General features: G+C 43.6%; 1 protein-coding gene across 1 annotated transcript in view; it reads left to right on the forward strand.

Moving 5' to 3' along the window:
* Positions 1–20,353, forward strand: part of LOC311235733 (aldehyde dehydrogenase, cytosolic 2-like) — a gene marked incomplete at both ends in the record, with an annotated part of 150,114 nt that overhangs the window by 116,316 nt on the left and 13,445 nt on the right. The window contains 2 exon segments of the mRNA XM_084323199.1: positions 5,446–5,610; positions 5,921–6,078. Of these exon segments, the coding sequence (XP_084179325.1) occupies positions 5,446–5,610; positions 5,921–6,078 (323 nt within the window).

A 20,353-nucleotide genomic window follows, 5' to 3' on the forward strand; every position in this document is an offset into this window, starting at 1 on the left:
TAGCAGCGGTGGACCAGCCCGAGAAGCAGTATAGTATTACCAACGTCTTCACCAGCCACGACATAGGCCTGTCACAGTACACCTACCCCATCCCACAGCTGATGGCGAAGTATGTGCACCTACGTCAACTACCTATACCGCTTATCGACGGCGCCACACCGACCCTGCTCATCGGCTCCGACCACGCGGACCTCATTCTCCCAATTGAGGCGGCCCACATCGGACCCAAAGGATGCCCAGTCGCGGTTCAGACCCGACTGGGGTGGACGCTCCAGGGCCCCCTCTACGGACTTGACAGTCAACCCACGTCTACACGCTGCCTACACACAAAGGTGAGCGACACCGGCCACTCTCCCGTACAGCCCGTTGAGAGGCTATTGACATTAGGCGAGAGGCCTGTGAGAGAACCGTGGGCACAAGAGGGAGTTCCGAACTCCACCCCCCTCAGCTGCGCTCCAGACGTAGCTGACCTCGAACCCAGCACCCCAAGCGACTCCTTGATGGGGCGGCCGGAACCGGCCCCTCCTCAGACGGGGTACAGACCAAACAAGAGAAACAGACGGAGGAGGTGGAGGCACAGCCAAGCACAGATCAAAGCAGTCTCAGGCCCGCTTCCTCCTAACCCCCCTACCATCCCTTCCAGCCCGTCAGAAGCGGGTCAAGGACGGGGACAACTTAAAGGTGGACACAACCGTCATGATCATAGACCAGTCACTACCCCGAGCTGCGTGGCCGGCCGGCCGCGTAAGCAAAGTGATCACTGGCGCCGACGGAAAGGTCAGAGCGGCAGAAGTGCTCGTCCAGGGACGGACATACACCCGACCCGTGGCGAGGCTGATAGAGTTGCCAAGGCTACATGACTCCCTTGATGACGACCATGACCCACTGACTTTGTGAATTGCCCTACTCCTCACAACGGACATTGAGTAGTGGACAAGACGGTTAATCTGTCTCTGCTTATCTAATTAGGTGCGGACTAATTAGGAGGCGGCTGTTACAAAGGGTCAGATTAAACCGAATATATATATTTACTACTTGAGATATATTGTATAATATTTGTATATCGTCTGATATCCCTTGTATATTCTTTGTACATATACACAGAATATCCCTTTACCTAGGTACAAGCCAGACCATAATAATCGTTCTCCTATTGGACAGCGACCCCCTAGGCGCCAACGGCCATACCCCCAATGTCGAGTTCAAAGCCACCGCCAAGGCTTGTCTCAACATGTCCAGGTTTGCGCAGTAATACGAGACAGAACTGAGGTTGGCACTAGATTATTCACCTTACGTATAAATACGGCGCAGGTGGAAACAGCAGCACTTCGTTCAGTTCGTTCAGTTCATCATTCGTTCAAAGTAACGTATCGTCTTATCAAACGTTAAAGCCTTCACCACGAGTCAACGACCAAGTGAAGTGAGCAACCTTGCGTCTAAATAGAGCACTTAGAACCGCGTGCGAATAGGATAGTAAAAGTGTCAGAGCTTAGTGAAATAACGTCAAGTTCAACATAGTTAATGTGAAGTACCGTGCACAGGAGAATCTACACCGGCGAGTGCAGAGCCTTTTCCGGCTGGATTATATTGCTTTTGGTACTGTGGCTGCTGGAGCAGAGAACCGTCTACCCCACTGCTGTGTGGGATCTACCCGTGAGGAGCATCACTCGAGCCCGTCTCTAGGAAGAGGCTGGCTGGCTTTCATCCATGCTGTCGCGCATACTTGGATTATAGCTGCTGCTTTTGTCTGCCGATCGAGGGGAGTATATGTACCGACTCCCGTAGCTGGAGCTTATTGATTCCTCGTTGATCCAGACTTTTGCATCCGAACATTCCTCCCCCCTGCTGGCTTACAACCGGAGGGAACCCCCTTAGTATCTCCAGCTGACTACGAGTGTACCTTATGTAATTCTTATGCTACAGGTGGTATTCAATTATACCCATCTTAATATGCTCATGGACTTACGCTCTTGACCTACTTAAGTGTTCTTCGCCATATAAGCGCAATTCAATAATTCTCATTCTGTAACCTATCGTTGCTATAATAATAAATCCCTCTCACTAGAACTTTAGGTGTCATTGTTGTATTCTTGTGTGGGTGTTCACCAGATATACCGTGTACTGTATGGCCAGTAATTAAAGTACATAACTAAGTAGTGGTTTAATAATACCATACTCTCAATACAGTCAGGGAATTGTACCCCTCAGTTACAACTGTCATCAGATATTTAAAACCATCGTTATACTGTGCCAAGCTTTGCATATCGAATAAATCAATTTGAAATTGACAAGGTCTCGGAACGAATACTCTATTTCGCTTAAAATGTATTCTAGCCGGCTTATGTAGAGTGTAACTATCCTGTTTCGATAACCAGTTTTTAATAACATTTATCCCCACTTTATCTCCTATGGAAAGCTCTGCGGCCTTTCTAAGACGTTCGACACCCCCAAACGAACCTGGATTTGAAGGATCATAATATATTTTAGCTAGTATGCCATCCATATTTTCAAACTACCACACCATTTGGATTATAATACATGAGTGAATAAACAAGCAGGAGACATTTCTTTTTTTTTAAAACACATCATTTTTTTTTTTTTTTTAGAAATAAAAAACAACTTACACTCTATAGACTTTGGCTAGTTTTGGCACTGTGGACATGAATAACTGTACTGAATCATAGACAGCCTCAGTATCAATCTCAGGGTAATCAAGGTGTATCTCCTTAACCAAATCCTTCAGACATTCACTATTCTTAAATGACTGAAATTCATAGAGGAGCCCCTCGCAGATTCCTTGCATTCTTAGCGGCGATGGAATGGCTAAACAGAGTCGACCCAGGAGCGCGCTGATGGTAGGAATCAGTTCACCATTCCATAACAAAGTCATTAGTGCTGGTTCGTTAATCATGTAATACAAGGCCGATTCAAACAAGCATTCATGATGACGTTGACTGGGATGTTGTATGGTACATCCGTAACAATGCTCGATGAGGTGTAGATCTACACAGCACTTCAACACTTCGGCCATAAGTAGTTTAATGCAGGCAATCATTTGATGATCTAGGAATCCAGCTCTTTCGTCCACCACAACGGGGAGTACTGTAAGTCGTCTCCCTCTCTCTGTGACAGGCAAGTCTTGGGGGAAACCAGACTCGGGTGTGTGCGATCGCCATTCGCCATTAGGCGGTGTGTCCCCATCCTCTCCATCGGCTATGGTATCTTGTGATGAGTGATCAGGTGCAGCTATTCATCGTTGGAAAAATGCAGAGTAACGGTGAGTCGGGTACAGCAGACTCCAGTTCGTATCCGTTGTTGAAGGAGGCCATGATTAAAGTCTTTTAAAGTCCATTGTAACTTTTTTTTTCTTTTTAAAGGTTCTTTTACGGTTGACACACCCCTTCCATCACACCCTCACCAGGCCCACGGGTATCATCTTCCTCTGAGTCCTTGTATGGAAAGAGACGTCTCTTCAAATGATCCATATCCGCTTGCACTTTTAACATCTCGCTCGTGACGGCTCCACATGTGTGAAGACATTCTAACCACGTATTCACCGGCACAGTAAATAGAACACTCTCGGCTCCAAATGCATACCGTTTGAAAATGGTCATATCCCCCACTCCCTTAAAGCCTTGCTTGTTATGTATAGAGATACGTGCTGTGTAATATACAAAATAACCTTCTAAGTCACTGGAGCTTGTTAACAGTTTGATTAACTGTCCTTCCTTGAGTTTTCTGACGGCCAAACCGTCTAGCGCGTCAAAATAATTCTTTTTTATCTGCCAGAACTCTCTTTCGCTTAAATAGATCTCAGGCCTTTCTCCGAGGCCTTCAAAGTCCGTTGGGCCCAGTTTGTATATCGCAACTCTGTCCAATCTTCCGTCATATTCCAGACTCAATATTCCGTCGCTCGTTGGCCATACTTCATTATAAATCCCCCTTCCATATCTGCACGGGGCCCTCAATAATGCCCTAATACGCGCAATTCTGTCAGATGTATGTATAACAGGTGTACAAATATTGTCAGCCATTATGTTCTTGGATCTATCAGTCACAATCAGAAACATATATATAGCTTTTTTTCCCCCTACATTACGCCCCCATTTATGTCATGGATAATATCACACACCTTCCACAAACTAAAACATACCCCCATAACGCCTCCTGTACACATACTAACGATGCTGGCCCTTATTAGTAACCTATTGAAACTCTCCATCGAAATAATACTGCTTTGATCATCCTCGGTGAAAACTACTGTAGTAGGGGTTTCTATTGCCTCTATCTGTACAGACATAGTTTATTCTTAATTCTTTCACTGTAATATTGAGTTATGAAGAAGTACAGAATACTTTTATACAAAATGCTTCTTACTGTTACGCTCTAGTCTATACAGTGTGCATTGGAGGGGTTATCCATGAAAACAGACACACAGACACTTACACGCATAGCCACACACACACCTTGGGGGACTGTGAGGTCTGCATAAAGGTGGAAGTCGCAGGGTCGTAAATCTGCTTTTGATAGGAGGTGTATACACTAGTTTTTGAACCAACCCCATTCACTATCATTGGAACCCCCTCTCCTTCTAAAAAACACACTGAGGGTGTCAGTTTAAAAAAAACAACGGTTGGTCTTTTTCAATCGCTCTAGCGAACACACACACACGTCTTATGAATACCTACAGCAGACGGTCAGAATGGTTGGGAGATATTCAGTTTACGGCTCGACACCATGCACTTATCAGAGTCGTGACAGTGTCAGAACCACTCTACAGAATGGAGACCAACAGAGCATGTGGGTGAATTCTTTCCACACACACACAGACACAGCAGACAGAGATGCTATTGAACAACCACTTGGAAGAAAATGAACATTCTTAAGAAATACACACTCACCATTTGAAATAAAACACTTTCTGAAGAAGAATACATTCTTAAGAAATACACAAAATTTATTTTATTCTGAAGATATACATATATTCTTAATTCTGTAACTTAATTCTCACACACAGTTTAAATGTTTAATCCTTGGAATACACACATTTAATCTTAAGATTGTTGTGAAACTATATTCTGAAGATACACACAAAATACCATCTGAAGATATTGTGAAATGTTTTTTCTGAAAACCTTGGAATACACACAATCTGATAAAAAAAAATCAAACTTTTATTTTGAAAAAAAGGGGCGTGGCTACAATCAATCAAACGTTCCTTATAAGGAGTGACAGGCGCCGTATCCCTAATCTCTCTCTAAGGTAGATAAACATTTTTATTAAAATAATGCGATTAATTTGCGATTAATCGTGAGTTAACTATGGGCAATCATGCGATTAATCAGATATATATACTGTATATCTAAAATAAGATTTCACAAAGTTGGTTTTGGACAAAAAAGATTTCTGAATCTGATTTCTCCGCATGCCTATTTTCATGTGTAGATTGACCAGAAGCAGTTTGATAAGATCATGGAGCTGGTAGAGAGTGGTAAACGGGAGGGGGCCAGGCTGGAGTGTGGTGGGGCCTCCTCGGGTCAGAGGGGCCTGTTCATCCAGCCCACCGTCTTTTCCCACGTCACGGACGACATGCGCATCGCCAAGGAGGAGGTACATGCTAGGGCTGCCACCTTTACCACAAGCCAAGTCAGAACAAATCCAAAGTAAAAATAGAATTTGTTTGAATTAAACCAATTCAATATGTCCACCAACCTCTCATTATCTTATCATGGTCCCTCCCTCTCCCTCCCTCCCTCCCTCCATCATGCACTCCCTCCATCCCTCTCCCTCCTTCCCTCCCTCCCTCCCTCCCTCCCTCCCTCCCTCCCTCCCTCCCTCCCTCCCTCCCTCCCTCCCTCCCTCCCTCCCTCCCTCCCTCCCTCCCTCCCTCCCTCTCCCTCTCCCTCTCCCTCCCTGTTAGATCTTTGGTCCAGTGCAACAGATTCTGTGTTTCCATGGGGTGGAGGAGGTGATTCAGAGAGCTAATGCCACTCAGTACGGCCTGGCAGCAGGAGTCTTCACCAACAACATAGACAAGACCCTCACCGTGTCCTCTGCTCTGCAGGCCGGCATGGTCTGGTAGGAAAAAGGGCCGCCATGGGCCCACTACGTACATACACGTACGTACATGTGTGTGTGTGTGTGTGTGTGTGTGTGTGTGTGTGTGTGTGTGTGTGTGTGTGTGTGTGTGTGTGTGTGTGTGTGTGTGTGTGTGTGTGTGTGTGTGTGTGTGTGTGTGTGTGTGTGTCTGTCTGTCTGTCTGTCTGTCTGTCTGTCTGTCTGTCTGTCTGTCTGTCTGTCTGTCTGTATGTCTGTCTGTCTGTCTGTCTGTCTGTCTGTCTGTCTGTCTGTCTGTCTGTCTGTGTATGTGTGTGTTTCTCTCTATTTGTGTTTATGTTTGTGTGTGTGTCAGTGTGTGAGTGTGTCTATCTGTGTTTGTGTGTGTGTGTGTGTGTGTGTGTGTGTGTGTGTGTGTGTGTGTGTGTGTGTGTGTGTGCGTGTGTGTGTGTGTGCATGCGTGCATGCGTGCATGCGTGCATGTTCAAGTTCAAGTTTGCTGGAGCGCACCGTTCTTAACATCTGAGCAAACACCGTCGTAACTGCCGCCGTTAACGTAGTAATGTGCAATATGTTCTTGTGGAGATTGTTCTGGACTATGTGTCTGGTCTCGGCGATCAAAGTTGCCTACAAGCGAGCGCTCCAAAGTGGGAGAATCTATCAACAACAATGGATTCCCCATGACCCGACGCCAATCCACCTGTCGGGCCTGGAGCTGCCGCACCACACGGACTTCTCTGACACGACCCAGCCCTTGGATGAGCAGCGGTGGTCTTCAGGAAAAGCCTAGATTCGGAACACCGTGACGAGAAACACCACTACATTTCATCGGGAGATCCGAGTTTAGATCCGACTATTTACCCTCCTGAACGGAGTATTTTTCAGAAACAGAGTTTTTACAGCGGTAAATCACTGGGGACACCCACTTGGATACCCTCTTCTGAAATACATCGCTCGGGTTCTGAAAAAGTTCCTGGTGAAAGAATCACTCCCAGACGCACTAACACCCGCACTAGTCACCACCTGGATTGAATCACAATTGCGATTTATCCGAGAGATAGTGCAGCGATCATTAACATCAGCGGGAGGCGACCAACGGAGGAGGAAGGTGAGTCAAAACAAACTGTCCTACCTCTGGCAACACAAACGTTTTAAAGCCATTCAGATTGTGTTAAAGGGGAACTCCAACATTTTGGGAAATTAGCTTATTTAACATCTTCCCTGGAGTTAGACAAGAAGATACATACCTTTTTTGTCTCTGTGCGTGCATTTTAGCTTTGGGAATAGACGCTCCGTTAGCATAGCTTAGCTTCATCACTGGAAGTGGGGGAGGGTTAGAGCCTTACAGTGCCTTACAGTGTATTGCAAGGTCTGACATTGACCAAACTTGATATGCATGACCTTGGTGGGCTCTAGGTCAACTCCTGAAAAGGAGGTCAATGTCAGACCTTGCAATCAAAAGTTAGGGGCGCACTGAAATTATGGCAAGGGTTATTAGCCCCCTAACTTTTGATTGCAAAGTCTGACATTGACCCCCTTTTCAGGAGTTGACCTAGAGCCCACCAAGGTCATGCATATGTTGGAGTTCCCCTTTAAACAACAGTGAATATCCCAGCCCCCCTCCGTGCCCCAGTAACTGCGAGCAAGTGCAGTCTTATTATCAGCAGAAATATCAGGGAGAAATGCGCATTGGCGACCCTCTCCCCAGTGGCGGTTTCTCCACTAGGGGCACTGGGGCGCCGACCGCCCTGGTAAAGAGAGAGGAGAAGAAGAATTTCTTTTATTTTTATTTTTATTAGACCCCTAGAAATAAAATAAACATGTTTAAAATGAATAATATTTACTCATTTTAAGTATGTTTGTGTTTCCAATGCACAATATAACGTTAATATATCAAATATAAATAATTGTTTTTCATACACAGGAAGTCACTACTATACCTCTCAGGCCGGGGCGAGACGTATCGCGCACGGCAGGGCGTGCACTGGTTTCATTGCTGTATCCTCGCAGCCAATGAAATAGGTCAACCAAATAAATTCCGCCTATCAGTGCGTAACGCACTGTCGTTGAAATATGATGTAATATGATGGAAGCCGGGCGCGTTTTCAAGCGATCTAGATCATCGCAGCGTCTATAATTTCCGTAGCCCGCATTTCTCGGAGACGCCCTCTGATTGGCCGACGCCAGGTTCTACACTGGTTAGGCTTAGGCACTCTTCGAAGTTGGTTAAGGTTAGAGTTTGTCTTAGAGCATGATGGCAAGTTCTTTCGACGGTTAAGCTTAGGCACTCTTTCGAAAGTTGGTTAAGGTTAGAGTTTGTCTTAGAGCATGGCGATAGAACGCCAGGTAGTTTGCAGGCTGTTCCACGCGGAAATGGGCAAAGACACAGCTCGTCCACAGTACTTGTGGTGCCTAACTTGGCTAACAAGAAGCTATATGGCTAGCTGGATGCAGTCTGGACAGTGGATATACATCAACAGTCTGGGACAGTGTACATAATACACTTTATCAAGCCCTCCTGGACCACGTTTCAACTATAACAAAGTGAGTTGCGGTCTCTCATCTCTCTCTCTCTCTCTCTGTCTCTCTCTCTCTCTCTCTCCTCTCTCGCTCTCTCTCTCTCTCTCTCTCTCTCGCTCTCTCTCGCTCTCTCTCTCTCTCTCTCTCTCTCTCTCTCTCTCTCTCTCTCTCTCTGTTATCTGAGCGATGCTGTGTTGTTGTTGAACGAACTAATTAATTTTGCAGTGGGTGGATCCATAATCAACCAGACAATGAATGGTAACTTGTTTAAAATGACAAGATATACATATGTGTTTATTATTGGATTAATCAGAGAGAGAGTGGAGTTTCTTTTGGATTTAAAAGAAGTGGATTATGGCTATGTTTGAATTAATGAATTTACAGATTGCAGAATGGGTACAATACAGTACGGCTCAATACATACAATTGTTAAGGGGATGCAGACCAGAGAAAGACGTTTGTCTTGTTTACATCAGGGTCCCCCATTTTCAATTCATATCGATAGTTTAATAGCTAGCCTTGGCTCGTTTAAACAATATGCAAAATATGTGTACAGCCCTGTACTCATACTGAAGTTATTCTTGTTATTACTACACATACTACTAGGTCTGATTGTGTAACGAATCGATTCCACGTCTCGCTGTGTGTGAGTGAGAGAGAGAGAGAGAGAGAGAGAGAGAGAGAGAGAGAGAGAGAGAGAGAGAGAGAGAGAGAGAGAAGGAGATATAGAGGGGGATACTAATTAATTCCGCCCCCCCCCCCCCCCCCCCCCCAGGGAAGAATTCACCAGCCGCCACTGCCTCTCCCTATACCACCATGGCATCACACACTATCCCCCATGGAGCCAGGCTGTTCCCTGAACACCGTGCATTTTACGCAGGAGGAGGTGGAGACAGTGCTGCGCGCTCTCCCTAACAATAATCGAGTGGCATGGACGGTGTCACTTATGAGTCACTCAAAGCCACGCAGCCAGGTATCTTGACATCAATCTTTAATGCCTGCCTGGAGAACAAAAGAGTGCCTGAGTCATGGAAGGGTGCTCTCGTCCACAGAATTCACAAAAGGACAATATCCCGGACAACCCATCAACCTGGAGAGACATTTCACTTCTTCCTACCATCTACAAGGTATTTATGAAATGTATCCTTGACCGTGTCTTGCCCTGGCTTGTGGATGAAAACATACTGTCTCCCAAAAAAAGGCCTATATCAACAGGCAAGGCATGAATGAGCATGTGTTCTGTCTCAAAACAGGCATTGATGATTTCAAACACGAGTCCAGTAAATTTTATTCAGTGTTTCTGGATTTCCGTGATAGTTTTGGAACCCTAGCACACACTGTCATGCTGACAGCCCTTGAAGAAATACATCTACCCCAGGTTTTCATTGACATTGTTAGGGATGTTTACTCTAGTTCATATACAGGTGATTTGTGGCAAACAGCTCACAGACCCAATCCCACTCCAAGTAGGTATAAAGACAGGCTGTCCAGTCCATGGAGTGCAGTCAACTTTGTACTCGCTATCAACTCATGGTTAAAATAACTTTGTAGTTGCGCTCTCCCTAATGTAATTTCCCCTAACCCCGTCCGGGGGAATGCGGATGATGTAATAATAGCCTCCAGACAGGAGGATGTCATAAACACCATGCTCTCCAGAACCGACTCCTTCCTAGAGTGGTCTGGATTAGAGGTCAAATATGCTAAATGTGCTATGAGAGGCGTAGCGGGGGTAACCGCTGGTACCGGGCAAAAAAAGATATAATTCCCACATTTACAGTTGATAACAAGCCACTGAGAGTCTACGCACGTCATGAAACATATACCTATCTGGGTCATAAATTGAATGTGGCAGGTGAATGGGAACAACAAGTGAGTGAAATTATCTCTGATTACTCAACCAGATTAGATTGAATTGATTCATCGCCCCTGTGCCATTCATCATGAAACTTGAAGCAGTCAGACAGATAGCCCTGGTCAAAGTTCAGCACCTATTCTAAAATGTACATATTCCTTGCAAATTTCTTTGTGAGATGAACAATAAAACCGTACAGATGGTGAGACAATGGACAAGAGGCAGGGGAACTATGTGAGAATGCTATTCATCAACTACAGCTCGGCATTCAATACCATAGTCCCCTCCATACTCATAGCCAAGCTCAGGGACCTGGGCTTGGGCTATGACCTCTGCCAGTGGGTCTTGGACTTCCTGACTGGCAGACCCCAGGTGGTGAGAGCAGGCAACTGCACCTCCTCATCCATCACCCTCAACATAGGGGCCCCCCAGGGCTGTGTTCTGAGTCCCCTCCTCTACTCCCTGTACACACACGACTGTGTGGCTCAGCGGAGTAGCAATACAATCGTCAAATTGCTGATGACACAGTGGTGGTGGGCCTGATCTCTGCCAACGACGAGAGGGCCTACCTGGAAGAGGTCAAGGTCCTGGCGGGATGGTGCCAGGAAAACAGCCTCTCCCTGAACGTCAGCAAAACAAAGGAGATGATTGTGGACTTCAGGAGGTCGGGGGTCAAGGACTACAGCCCCCTCAGCATCGACGGGGCACCGGTTGAGAGAGTCAACAGCTTCAAGTACCTCGGAGCCTACATATCCGAGGACTTGACATGGACCACACACATTAACAGTGTGGTGAAGAAGGCACGACAACGCCTCTACTTCCTCAGGCACCTAAGGAAGTTCCAAGTCAGCCAGAAGATCCTTAAGAACTTCTACTCATGTACAATAGAGAGCATCTTGACCGGCAACATCACCTCCTGGTTTGGGAATAGCACTGCAAAAGACCAAAGCAGACTACAAAGAGTGACACGTTCAGCCGAACGCACAATTGGAGGGGGGCTCCCCACCCTCCAGAACATTTACTACAAGCGTTGCAAGGGGAAGGCTAAGAGAATTATTAAGGACTCGAGCCACCCGAACAACTGCCTCTTTGAACTGCTGCCGTCAGGCAAGCGATACAGGAGTCTCAAGGCGAGCACAGAAAGACTCAGAAGTAGCTTCTATCCCCAGGCCATCAGGCTGCTAAACGAACAATGAATGAACACTACACAACAACAACCACCAAACACACATAGCACACACATCCACACGCACACACTCACTTTAAACAAACACACTGTAGCACCCACTCCACACACTTTATAGCACACACCCACTTTAAACAAACACACTGTAGCACCCACTCCCCACACTTTATATTTATGGATGAAGGATTGCACTACAACTCGTACACCTTACTGTAAATTGTACCTAAAATTGTACCTCATCCCATTTCTGCTTTGCACTAGATAGTACTGTACATTAGTACACTGCATAGTATTGTGTATTGTATATTATATGGTAACTCAGAACATTGTACATATGTCTATACCGAACACTGTGACCTCATTTTCTTCTTCTAAATTCATGCTATATTATGTTATTATGTTATTTGATACTATCTTGTCTAGCACAGTCTCTGGAGCGTAACAGTAAGAAGCATTTTGTATGAAAGTATTCTGTACTTCTGTATGACAACTATTAAAGAACTTGAACTTGAACTTGAACAATGGACTGGACTGAACACTCACTCAACACGGGACATCATATTCCATACCATGCGGAGGGGCGGCCTGGGTGTTCCCAACTTTGAATTAGGGCTGGGCGATATGGCCTCTAAATGATATCGCGATATTTTTTGGCCATATCACGATACACGATATATATCGCGATATTTTGACATTTCCTCTAAAGCACTTAAAAATGCTTGATTTAACCCTTTGATGCATACAGTCACGCCAATATGATGATTATAATAAGTCCCTGCAAAATATGTTTCCATTATTAAACCATGAAGATGCTTTAAAAAATAATTAAATTAAAATGTACTAAGAGTAGTCTACTGACACACTAATAAAAAATTGTATTTACATCTAAGACAATTTATATAAAAATTATTGGGTGCCTAAGACTTTTGCACAGTACTGTGTTTTCTATCCACTTTAGCCAAACACACACACACACACATATATATATATATATTTATATATATACACATACACACTACTGTGAGAAAATAATAATCACAGTAAATAATAATCACACACAAAGCCTTACAAAGGGATAATGGCTTATAGCAGACATAATGATTTTAGAATATTTCAGATAATGAAATGAAATGTTTATATCATCAACTATCCAGTTAGTATTTATATTGTAACGTTTGGCCACTTTAAATCATTGAATGTAGAGAGAGAGAGAGAGAGAGAGAGAGAGAGAGAGAGAGAGAGAGAGAGAGAGAGAGAGAGAGCGAGAGAACGCATTTGCGTTTTGAGCGTATAAGCTGCCGTAGGCGATGATGTCACACTCGAATGTACTGGATAAACTGGATGCAAGAAACGAATAACCAACAAATATGAAGTTATCTTTAAACCTCTGTTGTCAAGCGTCGTCAATATAACTCACTAATGGAACTAGTGTCGTGGAGTCTGCTTTGAGCTAACGCTAGCAGCTAAGAGCTAGCAGCTAAGAGCTAACGCTAGTTAGCTTAGCCTATTATGGTTTAACTTAGCAGCTAACGTTAGCTCATTGCATGTCATTGAAGGTCCGCGCTGGTCTGTGTAATGAAATTACAATTGCATGTCATTTAAGGTCCGCGCTGGTCTGTCTATAATGAAATGAGAGGAACGCTCTGCACTAAAGCAAGTCTCATATCAGCCGCGACGTGACAACATATACTCGATGTTCACGATATAGTCATTTACTACATCTCACGTAGAACAAGCCGCGATACATCGAGTATACTTGATATATCGCCCAGCCCTACTTTGAATGGACGTACATTGCCACGAGACTCAGTCATCTTCTCAACATGCTGAACAGTGACGACCAGCACGTCAGAGAGCAGCCAGAGCCTCTCTGTTCTTAGACCTGCAGAGACGCAAGGTCCCCCTGGCATGTGGGTCGGATCCAAACTTCCTGGGTTACAAGAAGAAAGCAAGTGGAAAGCTGGACAGCCGCTCCCCCGGATTCGGGTGTGGTCTGACTGGCCAGACCTGAATGACCTATGCGGCTGGTCCAACATGGCCCTGGAGTGGGTGGGGCCGGACTTAGACGCTGTCAATGTTTCTGAGGAGATCATCTCTGACCCTACCATCTCCGTGAAGGCACCATGACATCTGTGGAACGTGGCATGAACTTCCACTTACCAATGCCCGTGGCCATCTCATGTCAGCACAACAACAACGCCAACGTCAACACTGGACTGAGCTTAACACTTTAACTGCCGAAAACGCCGGAACTCGTCATTCCCCGCCATGCTCAAGTTGCCGAGGACGCCGGAACTCGTCTTTGATATCAATATTTCAAAAATCTGTGATCGGAATCATATTTCCCCTCTGCAGCCTTGACACACAGTTCTGATCTCCTCTCAATCCTCTAGCGGTTCAAGAGCGCCATCTGGTGGCCGATCGGCAGATCGAAAAACCGGATGTCAACCTTTAACCCGGCAGGACTCACTCCATATGTGGTCCGGGCACTCGCTAATGTTAGAGAGACTCAGTCTTCACACAGTGAACATCGATCGGTGGAAATAACTCGAAAAAACAACATGATTTGGATGTATATACTATTATACAACCTGGAAATAGATCCGATATTTCAACATCCCATAATTGAAAACTGTCAACTCCACGCTGATCGCCCAACGGCCCGAGGAGACTGGGGTGAGTTTTAGCGTTATATTCTAACGTGTTCTTTACTAACTGCTATGATGAACATATGACCCACATTAGATGAATGGTATAACGTTGCCCACGGAATTATAAACGCCCCCTCGCCCATCCGGTCAACATCAGATGACGTGTAGTAAATTCTAGAAGTACGTCCAATTGAAATTTTTTATCTCGCACAGATTCCTACCAAACTGTATTTCATCATCAATATAATGCGTTTGGGGCTATAAATCACATTCTGGAGAAAGCTGCAGAAAGAGATGAAAACATACTTATACTTTAGACCAGGGGTCGGGAACCTATGGCTCGCGAGCCATATATGGCTCTTCTGGTGACAGCATATGGCTCCCAGAAATTTTTGAGTAAAAAAAAGATTTTTTTTTTTTTTGTGATATTTGTGATACTTGTGATATTTCTTAATAATACTGTGTCATTTTAAAGTAAACAGAAATTAGTTTTGAAGATACAGCCAATAGTATCTGTAGCTGAAGATATAGCGAGCAGAGCTGGCGAGGGAACACAAGTGGACAGAAATTTAAAATCTTCAACCTGAAGACCAGCTGATTTTTAAAACTTGGAACGAGCTTCCTGTGACATACCACACAATGCAGCGTGAGTATTGCCGTATTGACCATGTTTGGCTCTACATATGCATGTGGGCATTCTATCATCATTCTCGCATATGAGGAACATTAAGACCAACCTACGCTCACGTTTAACTGATGGAAGCCTCAACGCCTGCATGAAGCTCAACCTCACCACGTATGAACCAGATTACAAGACCATCAGCAAAACCATGCAGCACCAGAAGTCGCATTAAAAGTAAGACATATTTAATTTATTATACGTTAAAAATACTATATGGCTCTCAATGAAATATATTTAGAAATATTTGGCTTTTATGGCTCTCCCAGTCAAAAAGGTTCCTGACCCCTGCTTTAGACCATATTTTAGTATGAATATGTGAATGAAAAAGTTTAACGTTGCTACACCATGAACAATACATATAGGACCTTGAATGGGCCCTAATAATGGCAATCTAGCAATAGAATTTAAAAAGTTATAGCCCTGCAAAGAAGGGGAACTTCTCCATGTTAAATAGAGCTGGCAACGGATGGTATATCATGAATTTAACCTTAGGCAATCAAAGTGTTAAACTGCAAGGGAAGCTTGCCTGTCTCCCTGCCGCTGACCACTCTGTCTCGCACACAGTTTAAAAAAATGTAGCTATTGATGAGAGCATCATCATTTTCACTCTAAAAGCTAGGCTACAGGTTTTACCATCGATGCTCAACCTTTCCATCTGGTTCCCTGGCAGTCATAGCCTACACTGCATACACCATGGTCACGAACAGACAACAGAAACCATGTCTCACATACTCAATGGCTGTCATGCATACAAAGGGCTTTACATTTGTAGGCATGATAGGATCGTGGATCTGATTGCAGACAGTGTCAGCTCCACACTCGGGTCACCTGCAACATATAAGCTGTATAAACACACCAGTGTGAAGCCATATATGCTCCATCTGTGTAGGGACAATTCACTGTTCTCTGATATTTCAGAAAACACCCCCGATGTTGTTGTTGTTAATGAGAATAGAGAGGTTCTCATCCTAGAAGTTGGCTGCACGTTTGACTACAGTCTATAGGAAGCCTTCACAACCAAAATGTTAAAATATCAACTGTTAGACCATACCATATCACAACTCGGCTACAACTGTAAACTTTTTGTCTTCATATTTGGAAGCCTGGGTCATGTCCATAAGTTGGGTGTTAGAGGCCTTCAGATGGCCGGTCTTCCGAAGAGAAGAGCCAAACAATTAGCAAGATATTGCTCAGTGTCAGCAATTATTGGCAGCCGGGCAATTTGGAGAAGACGCTGCTATCTGTATCCATGAGCTGTGTGTTGATAGACAGGTTAATCATCCATGTGTGTGTGTAACTTTGGTTGCCATTGTCAATTTGGGCACGATTGTATCAGAATAACCCACAATGTACAAGTGCACTGATAATATTTGTGTCCTTTAAACATTGTCTTTATGTGGACATAAATAAAGATTCTAAATGTGTGTGTGTGTGTGTGTGTGTGTGTGTGTGTGTGTGTGTGTGTGTGTGTGTGTGTGTGTGTGTGTGTGTGTGTGTGTGTGTGTGTGTGTGTGTGTGTGTGTGTGTGTGTGTGTGTGTGTGTGTGTGTGTGTGTGTGTGTGTGTGTGTGTGTGTTTTTAGTGCATGTATGTTCAAGTTCAAGTTTCAAGTTTGCTTTTATTTGTCACATGTACATTACAGTGAAATGCTTGGTTCTGTATGAGCCCCTGAGAATGCGCTTCATATAGTAAAAAAAAGAAGTAAGTAAAAGAGGAATAAAGTCCCAACACTTTTACAAATATACAATATACAATATACAAACTAAGTACAATGAAAATACAATGAAGTAAAGACAATGAGAAAATGGGGGACCCTGATGTAAACAAGACGAAAGTATTTTTCTGGTTTGCATCCCCTTAACAATTGTTTGTATTGAGCCGTACTGTATTGTACCCAGTGGCGGCCGGTGAGAACTAGATTTTGGTGGGCGCGGGGGATGTGAAGGGGGGGGGGGGGGGGGGCAAGCGGACAGCTGACCAAGCGAATACTGACTCGAGTCTCGACATAAAGTTACCCCGTTTCCAACGCTAAGTCGAGTTCATTCATACTACACTAGTACACGTATGATCAATCCAATAATGAACACATATATATATCTTGTCATTTTAAACAAGTTACCATTCATTCATTCATCCATTATGCGTCACCCACGGCGAAATTAAATGTTATAGTTCAACAACAACACGCTGTGTTGAGAGAGCGAGAGAGAGAGAGCGAGAGAGAGAGAGCGAGAGAGAGAGAGAGAGATAGAGAGAGAGAGAGAGAGAGAGAGAGATAGAGAGAGAGAGAGAGAGAGAGAGAGAGAGAGAGAGAGAGAGAGAGAGAGAGAGAGAGAGAGAGACCGCATTAACTCACTTTGTTTAGTTGAAACGTGGTCCAGGAGGGCTTGATAAAGTGTATATGTCCACTGTCCCACAGTCCCAGACTGTTGATGTATATCCACTGTCCAGACTGCATCCAGCTAGCCAAATATCTTCTTGTTAGCCAAGTTAGGCACACCAACACTGTGTCTTTGCCCATTTCCGCATCGAACAGCCTGCCTGGCGTTCTATCGCCCTGCTCTAAGACAAACTCTAACCTTAACCAACTTTGAAAGAGTGCCTAAGCTTAACCGTCGAAAGAACTTGCCGTCATGCTCTAAGACAAACTCTAACCTTAACCAACTTCGAAGAGTAACTAAGCCTAACCAGTGTAGAAACTGACGTCGGCCAAACAGAGAGCGTCTCCGAGAAATGCGGCTACGGAAAGTATAGACGCTGCTTGCTTAGATGATATAGATCGCTTGAAAACGCGCCCGGCTTCCATCATATTACATCATATTTCAACGCACAGTGCGTTACGTGCGTTGACCTATTTGATTGGCTGTGAGGATACAGCGATGAAACCAGTGCACGCCCTGCTGTGCGCGATATGTCTCGCCCCGGCCTGAGAGGTAGTTACTAGTGACTTCCTGTGAATGAAAAACTATTATTTATATTTGATATATTAACGTTATAGTGTGCATTGGAAACACAAACATACTTAAAATGAGTAAATATTATTCATTTTAAACATGTTTATTTTATTTCTAGGGCTCTAAAAAATATATATATATATATTTTTTTTCTTCTTCTTCTCTCTTTTAACCAGGGAGGGTGGCGCTCTAGCGCCCACTATCGGCCGGCCGCCACTGATTGTACCCATTCTGCAAAAGCTTTCAATCAATCAATCAATGAGACAGACAATGAGGTACAGAAATGCAGACAATGAGGTACAAAAATGCAGACAATTAACACATTAACTGCCACAGAGTTTGCTCGTCTCATACCACTCTCTGCCACCACTCTAAGCCTATGGAGATGTTCACCTTCTTTGCAGGGCTATAACTTTTAAAATTGTATTGCTAAATTGACATTACTATGGCCCATTCAACATCGATTATCTATCGTTCAGGATGTAGGAACGTTATACTTTTTCATTCATAGATTCATACGAAAATACCGTCTTGAATATAAATATGTTTTTATCGTTTTCTGCAGTAATTCCTAGAACGTGAGTTATAGGCATAAACGCATATATAGATTATCAACTGCCGTTTGTTGCCGATACATGCTATATAAAAAATTCCAACTGTACATGATCCTAAACGTTATGACTGATCATGCGCGGATGAACGGGGGGGGGGGGGGGTCGTTTATAATTCCGTGATCGTCAGTAAATGCTTTATGTAGTATGGGTGATATATTGATCAGAGCAGTTTGCATTAATAATAATAAACAAACATGCTGAAAATGACGTCAGCGTCCTCTTACTGTTCGCCGATGAGACTGGAGGAAAAAGATCCCACTTATTTGACGGCGACCTACTAGATCCATTTCCGGTTTGTATAATAATAATAAACGCCCAAATCATATCGATTATTGAGTTATGGCAGCGATCGATATACACAGATGTGTGTCTAGAGTCCCGCAACAATATGTGAGTGCCGGACGCATTTGCCAGATGCACGGAGATCTCCAGAGATCCATTTCCGGTTGTAACTCGCCGATCATCCACCAGGCGGCAGTATTGAAGTGTTGCAGAGTTGTGCAGGCTCCCACTGTATCAGCCGAGGCTGGGTGAGGTAATTCTGAATACCATGGCGAAAAAATGAAATATGATCTCAATAACGTCGTACGCCGTGGAATGGCAGAATTAGCATGACCTTGAAACACGTTGTACGACGTTATTGGCGCCAGATGTGTTAAGGACAAAAATGTAAACTTACAAAAAAATGCTAAATGCTAAAATTAGGTATGGATGTACAGTAGTGCAAATCTCTTAGATCTCAAATCTCTTAAATAGATAAAAGATGGTGTAGTTTTAAAAGTGTTAAAAATTTCTAAAGTGAGTGTTAAGGTGAGTGTTTGGTTAAAGCAGTGGTCACCAACCTTTTTAAGCCCAAGATCACTTTTTATTTTTTTGGTGAAGGCAAGATCTACCTATTGAAGCGTTGAGAGACAGCCAAGATTGTACTTTAAACTAAATTACTTTTATTTGCCTGTATTCTAATTACATGCAATGCTTTGGTCCAACATTAAAACGTCAAAGTAGAACTGTAATATGTACTTTCTCAGTCAGTGCTAAGTGCAGTCATCTTATGCAGCATCACTTTTCAGATCAAAACAAAAGTAGAACTGTAATGTGGACTTTCTCATATTATTAACATTGACAAACATATTTACAATTAGCATTTTATAAAGTAGAACTGTAATGTGTACTTTCTCAGTCAGTGCTAAGTGCAGTCATCTTATGCAGCATCACTTTTCACATCAAAACAAAAGTAGAACTGTAATGTGGACTTTCTCATATTATTAACATTGACAAACATATTTACAATTAGAATTTTATAAAGTAGAACTGTAATGTGTACTTTCTCAGTCAGTGCTAAGTGCAGTCATCTTATGCAGCATCACTTTTCACATCAAAACAAAAGTAGAACTGTAATGTGGACCTTCTCCTATTAATTAACATTGCCAAACATATTTACAATTAGCATTTTATAAAGTAGAACTGTAATATGTACTTTCTCAGTCAGTGCTAAGTGCAGTCCTCTTATGCAGCATCACTTTTCACATCAAAACAAAAGTAGAACTATAATGTGGACTCTCATATTATTAACATTAGAAAATGCTAATTGTAAATATGTTTGTCAAAGTAGAACTGTAATATGTACTTTATCAGTCAGTGCTAAGTGCAGTAATCTTATGCAGCATCACTTTTCACATCAAAACAAAAGTAGAACTGTAATGTGGACTCTCAGGGAAAGATACATTTTTTTATTTTTATTTTTTTTAAATTTCAGGGAAAGATCTACATGGAAGGTCTCAAAGATCGACCAGTCGATCAAGATCGACGGGTTGGTGACCACTGGGTTAAAGTGAGTG

This window comes from Notolepis coatsorum, assembly GCF_963971535.1.
Source record: "Notolepis coatsorum genome assembly, chromosome: 10".
NCBI classification, from domain to species: domain Eukaryota; kingdom Metazoa; phylum Chordata; class Actinopteri; order Aulopiformes; family Paralepididae; genus Notolepis; species Notolepis coatsorum.